Source organism: Suncus etruscus, chromosome 18 (genome assembly GCF_024139225.1).
Source record: "Suncus etruscus isolate mSunEtr1 chromosome 18, mSunEtr1.pri.cur, whole genome shotgun sequence".
Taxonomy (NCBI): Eukaryota; Metazoa; Chordata; class Mammalia; order Eulipotyphla; family Soricidae; genus Suncus; species Suncus etruscus.
In genome coordinates this window covers 10,584,497-10,600,296 of record NC_064865.1, presented here as the reverse complement: position 1 = coordinate 10,600,296, position 15,800 = coordinate 10,584,497, and the positions used below count along the sequence as shown (strand labels likewise).

Genomic DNA, 15,800 nt, shown 5'->3' with positions numbered 1-15,800 from the left:
ACAAATTGAGATTTTTCTGTGGGTCCAAACTCTGTCTAGTAGTTAATTGAATCATCACAGATGCTTCTCTTTCATTTCCCCATACTTCTCAAAGATCAAATTGATTAGTTGTATGCTCCTTTTAGATAATAAACTCCAGAGACTAAAAAGAGTGTTGGAAACAAAATTTAGTGAGCACTTTGAGTAACACTATAGTACAAAAAGAAACCCATGTCCCATATTCATATACTAACTACAAAGTTGGACACTTTGCAAATGGACAGACTTGGTTTAGTTTTCCAGAAGTCATGCTATATCAGGGTATAACCACTAGAGAGAAGCAGAACATCAAAATCACTTAAATTACCAGGCTATGCATCTCTCCCTCCTCACACACACACACATACATACATACACACACACACACACACACACACACACACACACACGACTGCCAGCATTTTATTTGTCCTGTGGTTTTGGGTATTGGAGAATATCAGAGGATTAAATATTGGAGAAATGAAACTAGTTCTTGGCGATCAGGGAAATTTTTTTATTTAGTTTATTTTTGTTCTTTGTTTTTGTTTTAGGTCACTGCCTAAAGTCAATGCCAGTCTGACTTCTTCCATCAGGAACCCCTGAGACAACATCTAGTTTGATGTCTGTCTTTGGGGCCTGATTTCCCGACCACCATCTCCCAACCTCTGAAACACCAGCTAAAGTCATGTAATTTTTCTGTGGTCTTTTGAGCCTAGACTTCAACCTTCAAACTACAGCTCTTCTTTGGTGTTCAGGGATTTTCAGGTAACTGTCCTGTAAAATACGGACTGAAGCGCAATCCATATTGAGCAGTTAGATTTTGGAAAAGGGGATATAAACTCTTTTTTTTTTTTTTGGCTTTTGAGTCATCCCTGACAGTGCTTACAAGTATTCCCTGCTCAGTACTTGGTTCACTACAGGCATTGGTTGAAGGACCATGCAGTGTCGGGATTGACTCCAGGGCTCCTGCACTCGAAGCATATACTCCAGTCTTTTGAGCCATCATCTCTTCTGCCAGAAAATTCTTCTTTTTTTGGATGGTTTATTTTATTTTTTAATGAATAAATATGTTAAATCACTGTGAGCTACATGGTAACAAAGTTGCTCATGACTGAGTTTCAATCGTACAAGGTACAATACCCTTCACGAGTGCACATTTCCTGCCACCAATGTCCCCAGTTTTCCTTCCCCCATCTGCCTCTGGGGCAGACTTTTCCTCTGTCTGTCTGTGTCTCTTTCTCTTCTTTTTCTTTTCCTTTTAGACACTGTAATTTGCAGTTTTGTTACTAAAGGGGTCTCATGCCTATTGCTTTATTTCCTTTCAGCACCCAATTCTTGTCCAGAGTGATCATTTCCAAGTATCATTGTCACAGTTGTCCCTTCTCTGCCCTAACTGCGCTTCCCTGCTATTTGTGGCAAGCTTCCTCCCATGGAGTGGTCTTCCTGGCCCTCATCTCTATTGTCTCTTGATATGCCCCAAAATTCTTAATTGTACTCTAGTTTCTCTGGATTTAGCTTAGAAATTAGATTTCTTTCATTTCGCTAAAGCCTCTGTCCCCACTCCTGGCTTCCCCTTCTCAGAGGTGATGGCATTTCTCTTTTCTTCACTTTCTCAGAGTGAAGAGAACTTCACCATATGTTTCTGAAGACAAAATGCAGTTACAATACACTCGGCTAGCCATTTAACTAGTACGCTCTTAGAAAGGCATTTGAGCAGAGGGCACTCCTCAAATAGAAACAGATGTCACAATTGACAATAGGCTTAGGTATGACTCACCCTTTCCAGTCCCCAAGGCTTCTTCCCTCTCCAACACAGTGAATATTGCTCCAAGAGCAACCATGCTGTCAAAAAATAAATCTTTCAAGTGTGTCCTAATATTATGGAATTTAGCTTTAGAAAGCAGGAAGAAGTCCTGCTAAGAGTGTAGTGTTATCAGAAAGAATTAGCAAGTGATTTTGCTACCCAGTATCCACAAGATCGAATTACCTTCCTTTTACAGGTTGAATTTATCATTTTGAAATATTTTCTCAGTGGCTGGTTCTCATCATAGTTGTTAAGATATAATTCAATGGGAAGGCACATTTCAAAGATTTCTTTATCAAGATTATCTATTCTTTTTGTTTGTTTTAAAAGTAGCAGCCCTTGGGGCTGGAGAAATAGGACAGCTGCAGGGCATTTGCCTTACAGGAGTCCAAACCTGAATGACCCTGGTGTTCCGTTCCTTGCATCCCATATGGTCCCCCAAGCCCTTCAGGGGTGATTTCTGAGCACAGAGCCAGGAGTAGCCCTTGAGCATCACTGCAGGGTGTGACCAAAAAACCAACCAAACAAACAAATAAATAAAATAAAATAAAATAAAAAAGCAGACAATTACCACTTTAGGCACCCTAGGACTCTTAGTAAAGTCATATCCTGGAGTCCCTGAGCTTCACTGCCTTTAGTAAAACCCGAGAAGACTTGCTGAGACAAGTAGGGTTAGGATTAGCTGCTGTGTGAAGTGTAACGAACTATCCACAACACAGATAACGATTTTTAGGTCTGACCCAACTTTCTCACATTCCTAACCTGGCTCATTATTAGAAACTTCTGTTTTAAAAATGAGATTCCTGATCCCCATTTCAAACCAAGGGAATCCATCTTGACTTTTTTTTTTTTATTTTTAAGAGTCTTGTGCTGCTCTTAGCTATTTTTCCTCCTAGAATATTTCAGAGATAAGATTGTTTTATTTTTTTAATATTAATGCAAACATTGTTAACAGTACCAAAGGGGAGAATCCCAATGATTCTAAGACATTCCACTTTCTTTTTTCTTTTGCCACACCTAGAAATTTTCAGGGCTTACCACTAGCTCAGTGCTCAGCGCCTAATGCTCAATTCTTTGATTCACAGGAGACCATATGTGATGTCACCTTACCCACTGCTCTAAGGGCCAGACATTCTACTTCTTTTATTTACTGTGTATCCTTAAGTTTTTTCTTGGAAAGAACTTACTGGCTCTGATTTTTTTTTGTACATTGCTCTTATAGGTAAGAATAAAATAGAGATTAGGAGATGAGAATCCTTAGATCTTCAGTGAAGTATTGGGTATCCTTAAGCAAATAACCAACATCTGTCTTAAGAAATCAGAAGTGCAGAATGACAGGGACTGACAGCTTTATTTATTTCTTTATTTTGCTAGAGCGGGCCAAATGTGTACCAGATGGTTGCATTGATTCTTGGAACACTTTTTATGTCACCAGATAACTTTCTACAAATCCGAAAAAGAGCCAGTCTGGGTCCAGATGAACACCAGGTGAAAACCAAGGGCCAATCATCTGAAAATGTGAACTAGAACACAATTTTCCCAGAGGCCTGAGAAAGGTGCCTGGCCCCTTCAACGGCTGAGGAGAGGGAAGAAACTTCCTTCAATCCCCTCAGAATTCATTCACATCCAAAAAGTTAAAAACCCTTGCAAGGCTCCTAGCTAGTTCCCAGAGATGCACCAGGAGTGGGATGGGTGAGTGGGAGGGACTGCTATGGGATGGTGGGCGTGGCTTTAGAGAGGGCGTGTTATGGGCGGGCGTGGCTACAGGGACAAAGGGGCGTGGTTATTCAAAACGCGCCTCGTTCGCAGCCGCCATCTTCCCGCGGCAGTGCTGAGGCCGGGGACTGCGCAAGCGTAGACAGGCCAGGCCTGCACTTCCGGTCGCCTTCCCCGGGCTTGCTCCTGGGATGTTTGGCGTTGCCATGGGGCTCTAGCGCGGGGCGGGACGGGGAAAGCAACTTGTGGCGTTGCTGCTGGGTGGACTGAAGCCTGCCGAGGCGATGTACAAGCCCATGCACGGCCTGCCCTTTCTCCCGGGCACGTCCTTTAAGGACCCCACGGTGAGGACTCAAGTGGCCCAAGGGCTCAGGGTCAGGCCTAGGGGCGTCTCCTCTCCCCACTCCTCCTCCTCCTCTTTTCCTCCTCATTGCTTTCGGATCCTGCTTCTCCCATGACTCTGCATCTCTCCCTCCCTCACCTCATCCTCTCTCCCTCTCTTCCCTCCCTCTCATCTCATCATCTCATCAACTAACTCTGTCACTGTCTCTCTGTCTCCCTCCCTCCCTCTCTTTTCCCCTCTCTTCTCATCTTCATCATCTCTCTCCCCTCTCTCATCATCTCATCATCTCTCTCTGTCTCTTCTCCCTCTCTTTCCCTCTTTCCCCCTCTCCTCTCATCATCATCTCTCTGTCTCTATCTATCTCTCTCCTTCCCTCTCTTTCCTCCTCTCTCCTCTCATCATCTTTGTCGCTGTCTGTCTCTGTCTCTCTCCCACCCTCCCTCTCTTTTCCCTCTCCTCTCATCATCATCTCTCTCCCTTCTCTCATATCATCTCATCATCTCTGTCTCTGTCTTTCTCCCTCCTGCTCTTTCCCCCTCTCCTCTCATCATCACTCTCTGTCTCCCCCTCCCTCTCTTTCCCCCTCTCCTCATCTCATCATCATCTCTCTCCTCTCTCATCTCATCATCTCTGTCTCTCCCTCCCTCCCTCCCTCCCTCTCCTCTCCTCTCATCATCTCTGTCTCCCTCCCTCCCTCTTTTCCCCCTCTCCCCTTCTCATCATCTCTCTCCCCTCTCTCATCTCATCATCTCTCTGTCTCCCTCCCTCTCTCCCCCGTCTCTCTCCCCCTTTCCTCCCTTCATCTCATCATCATCTCTCTCCCCTCATCTCATCATCTCTCTCTGTCTCTGACTCTTTCTGTGTCTCTCCCTCTCTCCCCCTCTTTCCGCCTCTCTTCCTCTCTCCCTCTCACTACCCCCTCTTCTCATCTCATCATCATCTCTCTTCCCCTCTTTTAGTCTCTGTTTCTCTTTCCCTCCCTCTCTCTCCCCTCCTTCTCATCTCATCATCTCTCTTTGTCTCTGTCTCTCTCTATGTCTGTCTCTTCCTCTCTCCCCCTCTTTCCCTCTCTCTTCCTCTTTCCCTCTCACTACCCCCTCTTCTCATCTCATCATCATCTCTCTTCCCCTCTCTTTGTCTCTCTGTTTCTCTTTCCCTCACTCTCTCCCCCCCTCTCTTCTCATCTCATCGCTCTCTCTCGCTCTCGCTCTCTCTCAGCTTTCCCCCTCCGATCTAACTTAGAGCATTCCAATTCCCATCTCCATTCTTGACCCCATTTCTCTTTTCTCAGTTTCCCTGCACCTTATTACCGGACTCTGGTCTCTGGACTTTCTCTCCCACACTGCATCCTTCTTTGCTCTTCCTTAAGTCCCGTTCATCTCTTCTTCCCATTCTGCCTTTATAAATCTTCATCCACAGCTCCACACCCCCATCCTGTCTTAAGACATTCTACCCATCTCACTCCCCACCCCAGTCTTCTGAATCCTGAACCCAGAAAACCTTCCATTTGTCTGCCACTTGTTTTCACTTAATTCTCTTCCTCGTATCATTTTCACTTAATTCTTCTCAGTCCTTCTCATTTAATCCCACCAGATTTCTACCTAGTCTCTTTTTGGGAGGATCATACCTGGCAATAAGGTACTCAGGAAATCACTCCTGGCAAGGATTGGAGAGATTCAGAATAGGCAAAATGTCCTGCTATTTGCCATTTGCTCCTACCCCAATGCCTATTCTGTATGTATTTTTTGCAGTCTAGTCTAGCTTTCTCCTGCTCAGTTTTTCAATTATCCTTTACAAAAATTTCTATGCCCATCTTCCTTCTCATCTGTTAAGTCCTCGCTTTGTTGGGAGTGATACCATTTCAGGTCCTTGACCTGCAATAGTGTAGTTTTCTTTCTTTCCTTAGCCCTTTAGTTCTTCGTGTGTGTGTGTGTGTGTGTGTGTGTGTGTGTGTGTGTGTGTGTGTGTGTCAGGTCCTTGACCTGCAATAGTGTAGTTTTCTTTTCTTTCTTTCCTTAGCTCTTTAGTTCTTCCTGTGTGTGTGTGTGTGTGTGTGTGAGAGAGAGAGAGAGAGAGAGAGAGAGAGAGAGAGAGAGAGAGAGAGAGAGAGAGAGAGAGAGAGAGAGAGAGATACGGTCCCCCGGGATTCGAACCGATAACCTTCTGCATAAAAGGCAAACGCCTTACGTCCATGCTATCTTTCCGGCCCCAAGTTCTTCCTTTTATTTAATGCCTCTAACCTCTTAGTAAAAGATCCCTATTATATTTTGGTTTAGTACTTCCCCCTACCTTGTGGTTTTAGTTGTGTTCTTTCAGGAGGATTAAAGGGGGAAATTAGATATAGTATATTGTGTACATTTGAGTGTAATACATTGATTTAATAACTTTATATTTGTAAATGCTTACTGCTATAGCATTATCTAACACCTCTACCCTGTCATATAATTACGATTTATTTGTGGTGAGAACATTTAAGAGAAAGTTTCTTAGCAACTTTCAAGGATATATAATATAGCACTATTAGTATAATAATCATAGCTAATAATAATCAATGAACAGTAGTGTTCATTAGATTAACAGAACTATTTTGTTTTGGGGGATTACAGTTGGCTGTGTTCAGGGCTTAGTCCTGGCTCTCTGGTTAGGAATCATTTCTGGTGAAGCTCAGGGGACCTTTTGTGATGTTAGGGATTGAAGCAATATTTGTTCACATGCAAAACAAGTTTCTTTGCCCTGTACTCCTCTCTCTTTGCCTGCCAGAGTGATGTCTTTTCTTTTCGGTTTTTGTTTTTTTTGTTTTGGTTTTGGTTTTTGGGCCACACCTGGCGATGCTCAGGGGTTACTCCTGGCTGTCTGCTCAGAAATAGCTCTTGGCAGGCACGGGGGACCACATGGGACACCGGGATTCAAACCAACCACCTTTGGTCCTGGATCGGCTGCTTGCAAGGCAAACGTCGCTGTGCTATCTCTCCGGGCCCGTTTTTGTTTGTTTTGTGTTAGGAAACATCTGGCAGTGCTCAGGGCTTATTCCTGAGCTCTCTGCTCAGAAATCGCTCCTGGCAGGCTTAGGGGACCATATGTGATGCTGGGGATTGAACCCAGGTCGGCTATGTGCAAGGCAAATGCCCTATTGCTGTGCTATCGCTCTGACCCAGAGCTATTTCATTTTATAATCACATAAACTGGAAGCTTGCATCCTTTAACCAATTATTTCTCCATTTTTCACCTCCCCCCAACCCCAGATAATCACCACTCTGATTCCTATATCTATGATTTTGACATTTTAATATCCCACATGTATATGTGATACCATACACTATTTTCTTTTTCTGACTTTATTTCATATAATTCCCTAATGTTTCATCCAAGTCTTTGCAAAAAAAGAATTTCCTCATTCCATTGGATACATTGTCTTCATATCTTACTATTATGACAATACTTCAGTGAACATTACGTGCAAATACTTTTCAAATACTTTTTTCTTAATTGTGTTGACTAGAACTTAGTATTATGTAGAATAGGAGTCATTATAAATGTGTATCTTTATCTTATATCTGCTTTTTGAGAAAAAGTGCCCAATTTTTTATTATTGATTATGATGTTACCTATGTGTTTGTCATATTTGTTCTTTATTGTATTGGGCTATACCCAATACTATAAACCTTCTATACCCAGTCAGTCCTTCTATACCCAGAGTATTGAGCATTTTCATCATGTACTATTTTGTCAACCACCTTTCTGCATCAATTGAGATGATCAAATGATTTTTATTTTCTATTAATATGTTGCATCACCTATATCAATTTCTATATGCTAAGCCATCCTTACATATCACGGATAGGTCACTCTTGATCATCTTGTGTGATTCTTTAAATATATTGTTACATACATTTTGCAATAATTTTGCTGAGAATTTTTGCATCTCTACCCATAAGAGGCAGTGTCTTGTAATTTTCACTCCTGGAACTATTCTAATCTTGCTTTATATCATGGTAGTGCTGAACTTTTATTTATTTATTTATTTTGGTTTTTGGTTTTTGGGCCACACCCGGCGGTGCTCAGGGGTTACTGCTGGCTGGCTGCTCAGAAATAGCTCCTGGCAGGCTCGGGGGACCATATGGGACACCGGGATTTGAACCAACCACCTCTGGTCCTGGATCGGCTGCTTGCAAGGCAAACGCCGCTGTGCTATCTCTCCGGGCCCAGTGCTGAACTTTTATGATTTGTCTGGGAATATTTCTTCCCTTTATGTTTATGAAAGAATATTAATTTGTATTTAAATGTTAGGTGAATCCACTAGTGAAACTAGGATTAATGAAAAGTCTTGGACATTTCTTATTTAGAAATAAATTTATTTCTAACTTAGTTTCCTTATCCTTTATTGGTTTATTTAGATTTTCCCATTTCTTCTTGATTCAGACTCAATAAGTTGCATACTTTGGGAATTTATAAATTTACTTTAAGCTTCTACATTGATTTGTATGTGCTTTTTCTTAGTAGTTTCTCATGATCCTTTGTTATATTAGTTGTAGTGGCTGATTTTTCATAAAATTTTATTATATCTTGGGCCCAGAGAGATAGCACAGTGGCGTTTGCCTTGCAAGCAGCCGATCCAGGACCAAAGGTGGTTGGTTCGAATCCCGGTGTCCCATGTGGTCCCCCATGCCTGCCAGGAGCTATTTCTGAGCAGACAGCCAGGAGTAACCCCTGAGCATTGCCAGGTGTGGCCCAAAAACCAAAAAAAAAAAAAAAAATTATTATATCTTTTTTTTTTTTTTTGGTTTTTGGGCCACACCCGTTTGACGCTCAGGGGTTACTCCTGGCTATGTGCTCAGAAATCGCCCCTGGCTTGGGGGGGACCATATGGGACGCCGGGGGATCGAACCGCGGTCCTTCCTTGGCTAGCGCTTGCAAGGCAGACACCTTACCTCCAGCGCCACCTACCCGGCCCCATTATATCTTAATATAAAAGGATCAGGGTGTAATCTTTGAGTTTAAGACTATGTAATATGCACTTAATGTTTCTAAAAACATATGAGTAATAAATAAAATAGCCACATACTTATGAATAAAACAAATGTATGAATATATCATTATCTTTATAATAAGAAAGTCCTTTGATTTTTTTCTGAATGTGAAAGCCAGCCGCTTGTGCAGAGATATTCTTTATTGATTAAAGAACTGAAACAATCCTGTTTTCATGCTGACAAGTTTAATTTCTTTCTCTAAAATATTTTTATTGAATCACCATGAATTACTAAGTCACAAAATTATTTATGATTGAATTTCAGACATACATAGTTCCAACACCAATTCCTTCAGTGTTTACTTTTCTCCACCAATATCCCTAATTTCCCTTCTGCCTCTATAGCAGGCATATTTTCTGTCTTTTTTTCTCTCTTACCCCCCCCCCCGATTTTAGACACTATGGTTTATAATACTATTACTAATCTGATATCATATATGTCACTTTATCTTTCAAAACCTAGTCCTGTTCTGGAGTGTCCAATTCCCTCTGTCATGTGGTAGTGGTTCCTTCTTTGACTCCTGCCCCCCAATGCCAAACTTCCTATTGGGATATAGCTTGCATTTGAGTGAGATTATTCTGTCTGTCTCTTTTCCTCCGACTCATTTCACTTAGTGATATTCTCAGATTCATCCATGTATCTGCAAGTTGCGTGATTTCATCTTTTCTTAAGGCTGAGTAGTATTCTATTGTGTGTGTGTGTGTGTGTATACATATACATATATACATAACACAGATTCTTTGTCCAGTCATCTGTTCTTGGGTGCTTGAGTTATTTCCATATATTGACCTCTGTGAACATAATGAACACTGGAATGCAGATGTCTTTTCTGCATTGTCTTTTGGGTATATATTTGGTTTTTGGTCACACCCAGCAGCGGTCAGGGGTTACTCCTGGCTTTTTGCTCAGAGATCATTCCTAGCAGGCTCGGGGACCATATGGGATGCTGAGATTTGAATGCAAGGCAAATGTCCTACCTTTATGCTATCTCTCTGGCCATTTTGGGTGTATTTTGAATATATTCCCAGGAGTGTAATTACTGGATTGAAAGGAAGCTTGCTTCCCTAGTTCTTTGAGAAATATCCATTCCAGAAAGTCTGGACCAGTAGACATCCCCACTAGCAGTGAAGAAAGATTCCTTCCCACCTATCCTCATCCATACCAGCACTGGTGGTGGGTTTTTTTTTTTTATTCATAGAACGCCTTTTTGTTTCATTATTCATCTCAAATTCTAGATTCTGTGATTCATATCATCTTATAAAACTAAGTGCATGGGGAGTCTAATGAAAAATTAAGTCTATATGAAATAATATTTTAGTTTCTCTTTAAAAGTAAACTAGTTTTTAAACTGAGTGTTTCAAAGTAGGGTTTTAAAATTTATGTTCAGAAAAGTATTTTAGCTTAAAAAATACAAACTTTCTGTACCTACAAAATAACTCAATTGGCTGGGTGTTACTTTATACACAGGCAGTTTGAGTTCAGTTCCCAACACCACATTGTCCTCCAGGCACTCCTAGGCATGGCCCAATAATATAAATTCTTTTTCATGAAAAATATAAGGAATTTCTAATGATAAACTTTCTGATTTAAACTTAGTGATCTTCATATATGATATTTAAGTAATGTTACCTATACTCAGAAATATTCATCAACTAATATTAATGACATACTTCTTTTCTTCCTCAGAAAACAGCCTTTCACAGAAGCCAAACCTTGGATTACAGGAATGGCTATGCAGTTTTTCGGCGACCAACAGTTGGGATAGGTGGGGATCGGCTCTCTGTCAGTGAGCTGTCCCAGAGTGACCTGGATGAGGTGGCCACTAAGACTCCACAACTAACTTATGGCGAAGCTAGGCGGCCCCCACCTGCACAGTTTGTTCCTGCACATGTGGCTTTTGACAAAAAGGTATCATCTGGGACTTTTGGATTACCCCCTTGAATTCAAATTTCTAAGAGGCAACTGTGCAGAAAATTCAACAGTAAACCACAGGTTTTCCAGAGTGCTCTGAGGAGAAATTATTCAAATACCTCAACTCTTAGTCATAAACAGCTGAATTTAGGATTAATAGAGGCTTTCTTTGGTCAAGAAGCTGATTACAGAAAATAATTCCTTGTAGACTTCACTGAGCTGTTTTCTGGATACAGTTAATGAAAAATTAGATGAATTCTGAATTACTGAGTTACATATTTGAATTCTGAATTATATATCTCTATTTCTCTTGAGTTTTACCTATTTTAAAAATCCAATTATAAAAATATTCCTCAATATCTATGAGATACAAATGTCATCAAGACAACCTTGTCAGTTTTTTCTATGTATCTCTAGTTCTTTTTTTTTAATGGGAACATTTAAGTTTGGCATGAAGTACCCAAAGGATAATATGGCATTTTTGGCACATTTAATCTATGCTTTTATACTGTAAATGGTCTTATTTCCTCACCTTTATTGCTATTGTCTCTGAGTCTCCTCTTTTCCACTCCTCTTTCATTATGCTGGACATGCAGTAGACTTACCAATTAGAGTTCTAAGAAAACGCCCTCAACCATAATTTTTTGTTTGTTTGTTTTTGTTTTGTTTTTGGGCCAACCCAGTGATGCTCAGGGGTTACTCCTGGCTATGCGCTTAGAAGTTGCTCCTGGCTTGGGGAACCATATGGGACGCCAGGGCATCGAACTGCGGTCCGTTGAAAGCTAGCGCAGGCAAGGCAGGCACCTTACCTCTAGCGCCACCGCCTGGCCCCATCAACCATATTTTTTTAAGATGATTTTCATGCATAAAAACTGAAGATCTGAGAGCCACTGGTCAGTTTTCATAAGTTAGCTTTCCAAATTTACTCCTATCCTTTGTTCTTTTTACCTCTAATTTTTTTAAATCTTTTTATTTTATGACTTTTTAAAACATTTAACATTTTCTTTTTTTTTTTTTTTTTTTTTTTTTGGTTTTTGGGCCACACCCTGTGATGCTCAGGGGTTACTCCTGGCTATGCGCTCAGAAGTTGCTCCTGGCTTCTTGGGGGACCATATGGGACGCCGGGGGATCGAACCGTGGTCCGTCCTAGGCTAGCACAGGCACCTTACCTCCAGCGCCACCGCCCGGCCCCAACATTTAACATTTTCATCTGACTAGTCACCCTTTAAGGAATGCCCATTGACACTAAAGAATAATAAGTACAAAATAATAAAAGTACAAAATAATGATAAAAGTACAAAATAATAATAAGTGCAAAATAATATGTCAGTGTGCCTATGCGATTTATGTGATAATTATTACATCATTTATAAACATCTTTAATGTAAACACTAGAATCCATATAAATTTCTCTTTTGGGGCTGGAGAGATAGCATGGAGGTAAGGCGTTTGCCTTTCATGCAGAAGAACAGTGGTTCGAATTAATATTTTTATTAATTACTAAATCAGTTTAAAATTTGGGGAAATCCCCAAATAAATACTTACTAGCCATTATATTTGTTCATGTTTTTGACATTATTTATAATTTTAATAATTCTTAGAATATAACATCATTTCTTATTTAGGTTGATAAAGTCTAGAACATCTATCGTTGACTTCAATTCTTTACTTTTGCTTTTATTTGGGGGTCGTGGACACACCTGGCAGGGCTCAGGGATTATTCTTGGCTCTGTGCTTAGAATTCACTCATGGTAGGCTAGGGAGACTATATGGGATTCCAGGGATCAAAACCAGGTCAGCAAGGCTATCATCTTACCTGCTATGTGATTGCTCTGGCCCAAATTCTGCTTTTTCTTTTTCCTTTTGGTTTTTGGGCCACACCCGGTGATGCTCAGGGATTACTCCTGGCTATGCACTCAGAAATCACTCCTGGCTTTGGGGACCCTATGAGACGCGGGGGGGGGGGGAATTGAACCGTGCGTATGCAAGGCAGACGCCTTATAGCTTGTGCCACCACTCCAGCCCCAAATTCTGCTAATTTTTAAACACTATGTTCTGTTTTTGCTTGCTTGTTTGGGAGGTACACCCAGCAGTACTCAGGGATTATTCCTGGCTCTGCACTCGGAAAGTACTCCTGGTGTACTTGAACACTAGAACACTAGAATTGAATCTATTTAGCTTTGTGCAAGGCAAATGACCTCCCCATTGTACTATCACTTTGGCTCCCTGTATTCTACATTTTAAGTTAAATTTCTGTTCTTTTTTTATCTTTAATTTTTATGTTACTTCATTTCAAACACTCTAGTGATTAGTTTACTTCTTTTCAGAAGGTTATACTGTCATGTCTGAAAAGAACTGCCTTTACATTCTGACTACTTTAAACACTAACATTTGGGAGCTGAAGAGAGAGTACTGTGGGTAAAGTGCTTGCTTTGCATGTGGTTAATCTCATTTCTAGTCCTGGCATCGCATGGTTCCCTGAAAACTGTGAGAATGACATAGGGAATAGTACTTGAGGACTTCTGGTCTATTTGATTTAACTGTTGCCTATACTATATAATAGGGGTATGTATTATATTTTTGCATATTGATAACCAATTTTTCCACCACTATTTATTGAGGAGGTTTTTTTCTTGCTCTACTTATATGGATACCTTACCTTTTCCTTTACTTCATATATGTTCCTTCTTTGGCTGCATGCAAGGTAATCTCCTATCTTCTGTATTCTCTCTCCTTTTTGAGTATTTGATTAACAGTATGTTATTTAGATTCCAACTGTTTGAATTTTTCTTAGCTTTCTAGGGTGTGGTTTATTTCCATCTTTAAAATGATCTAATAAGGGGCCGGGCGGTGGCGCTAAAGGTAAGGTGCCTGCCTTGCCTGCGCTAGCCTCGGACGGACCGCGGTTCGATTCCCCCGGTGTCCCATATGGTCCCCCAAGCCAGGAGCGACTTCTGAGCGCATAGCCAGGAGTAACCCCTGAGCATTACCGGGTGTGGCCCAAAAACCAAAAAAAAACAAAAAAAAATGATCTAATAAGATACTAGACATGATTTATATCTTCTTGATTTTGTGGACACTTGTGTGTGTTCCAGCATATGGTTTATCCAGGAAATGTTTCATGTGTCCTAGAGGAAAATGTGTTCTTGATTTTGGAAAGCAGTGAATCCTGTATATGTCTATTCATCTCTTTTCCATTTCTTTCTTTAATGCTGCCTTTCTCATCATGACTTTTAGTCAGGTGTTTAATCCAACAGTGAGAGGCAGATGTTAAAACTTTCTACAATAGTGTTATCAGTTGCTTTCTTCTAGCCTGTTAATAATTGTTTTATATATTTTGATACTCATTAAAATATATATGTTAATGGTGTTGTCATTTTGGTGTATAGATCCTTTGATCATTATTATCTAATGGCTGCTTATCTTCCTTAAATAATATTTAAAATATGAAGTCAGTTTTGTCTGATATATGTATGACTTCTTGGCCTTTTATTTTAGATTACTTTCTATGTGATCTCATGGCTTTGAGCCTGTGTTTGTCACAGTTATAATAGTTCAAGTGTGTCTTTTTAATGTAGTGCTCTGGTTCTGTTTGCTCTACTTCTTTTGTTAAGTATGTTTGCTTTGAGATTACTGTCATTTACCTCTGCTGTTTTTGAATCTGTATCCTTCTTAATGATACTTTGAACCTGGAAGTACTTGAAATAGACTTCACTATTATTTGTTCCCTTTCCAGGATGCTTTTTTTTAGTCTCTTACTCTCTCTCTCTCTCTCTCTCTCTCTCTCTCTCTCTCTCTTAGTAGCAATTCTTTGTCTTTTATTGAAAAGAAAATCATTCAGTGTTTTTTCAAGAACGGTTTAGTAATGATGAACATATTTAGCTGTTGTTTGTTTGCAAATAATTCTATCATTCCTTTGAATTTGAGCGCTAATCTATTGGATAGAATATTCTTATTTGAAAATGCATTTCACTCAATGTTTAGTAGGCAATGATTGGTTTCTTGCTTGTTTTCCTTGTTTTCTCAAACATAGAATCTCATTTTTAAGTCTAGGCTTTCACTCTATAGCAGCAATCAAAGGAGCAGGTGGGAGTCGCCTTTAATTTACCTAGGACTGAAAGATGTACTAAACTTCCTATTGTTCTTCCCTGGGTTTGAAATGGTGGGGCTCGCCTTCAGGCTGGGCTATTTCAGATACATAAAAGACTCAGAGCACCCCGGATGGTTTGTAGGGGCAGCTGTAGGCCATTGTTATCATTTGTACTATTGACTATTGGCTCTGGATAACTTGTCACTTACATTTCCTACCTCCAAATGAGGTTTTGTAAGGGTGAAGTCTCAACGTTGTGGTGCAGGTTTTTGGGTTGCCTTTATATCTTGTTCCTGAACAGATCTCAATATGTTGGCAGTCTCTGCACACATCTCCTCCTCCCTGTGGATGTACGGTGTGTGCTGTGAGTTTGTGCACTACTATGATTGCCCTACAGTGGAGAATTTTCTTAAGTTGGTTGCTGGTTTCTCTAGTGCTCTTCTCAGGGGCCCTCTATGCAGAGTTCTGTATTTGTTTCTCTATTTTCTGCTGCTTTGACATTGTGCCCATGGAGTGTGCTCACATAGCGCGTTCATTTTCTGTCATCGTTCATCCCACCTCTTCTACGTGGTTCTTCAAGGTTATCTAAGCTTGAAACTGGAATCATTTTTGTTTGTTTCTCATTCACTTCATCACATATATATATGAGAGGAATTTTTTGTTTTGAGGGCTTTGCCACTCAGGAATCATTCCTGGCAGGACTTGGGGGGACTAAGTGGGGTTCCAGCATTGAATCTGGGCTGGGTACCTGCAAGGCAAATGCCCTACTCACCATATTATTGTTCCAGCCCTGAAAAGATCATTTAACAAAACAGCATATGTTTTCATATCGTTAACTGTTGTATTATAATTAAATCAGAAGCATGCTTTTAAAAATGCTTTTAATACTTC

General features: G+C 40.5%; 1 protein-coding gene across 1 annotated transcript in view; it reads left to right on the top strand.

Moving 5' to 3' along the window:
- Positions 1 to 3,822: 3,822 nt before the first annotated feature.
- EFHC1 (EF-hand domain containing 1) overlaps positions 3,823 to 15,800 on the top strand; it is a 57,057-nt gene continuing 45,079 nt past the window's right edge. The window contains exons 1-2 of the mRNA XM_049765221.1: positions 3,823 to 3,882; positions 10,595 to 10,816. Of these exons, the coding sequence (XP_049621178.1) occupies positions 3,823 to 3,882; positions 10,595 to 10,816 (282 nt within the window). The remainder of the gene's footprint in view (positions 3,883 to 10,594; positions 10,817 to 15,800) is intronic.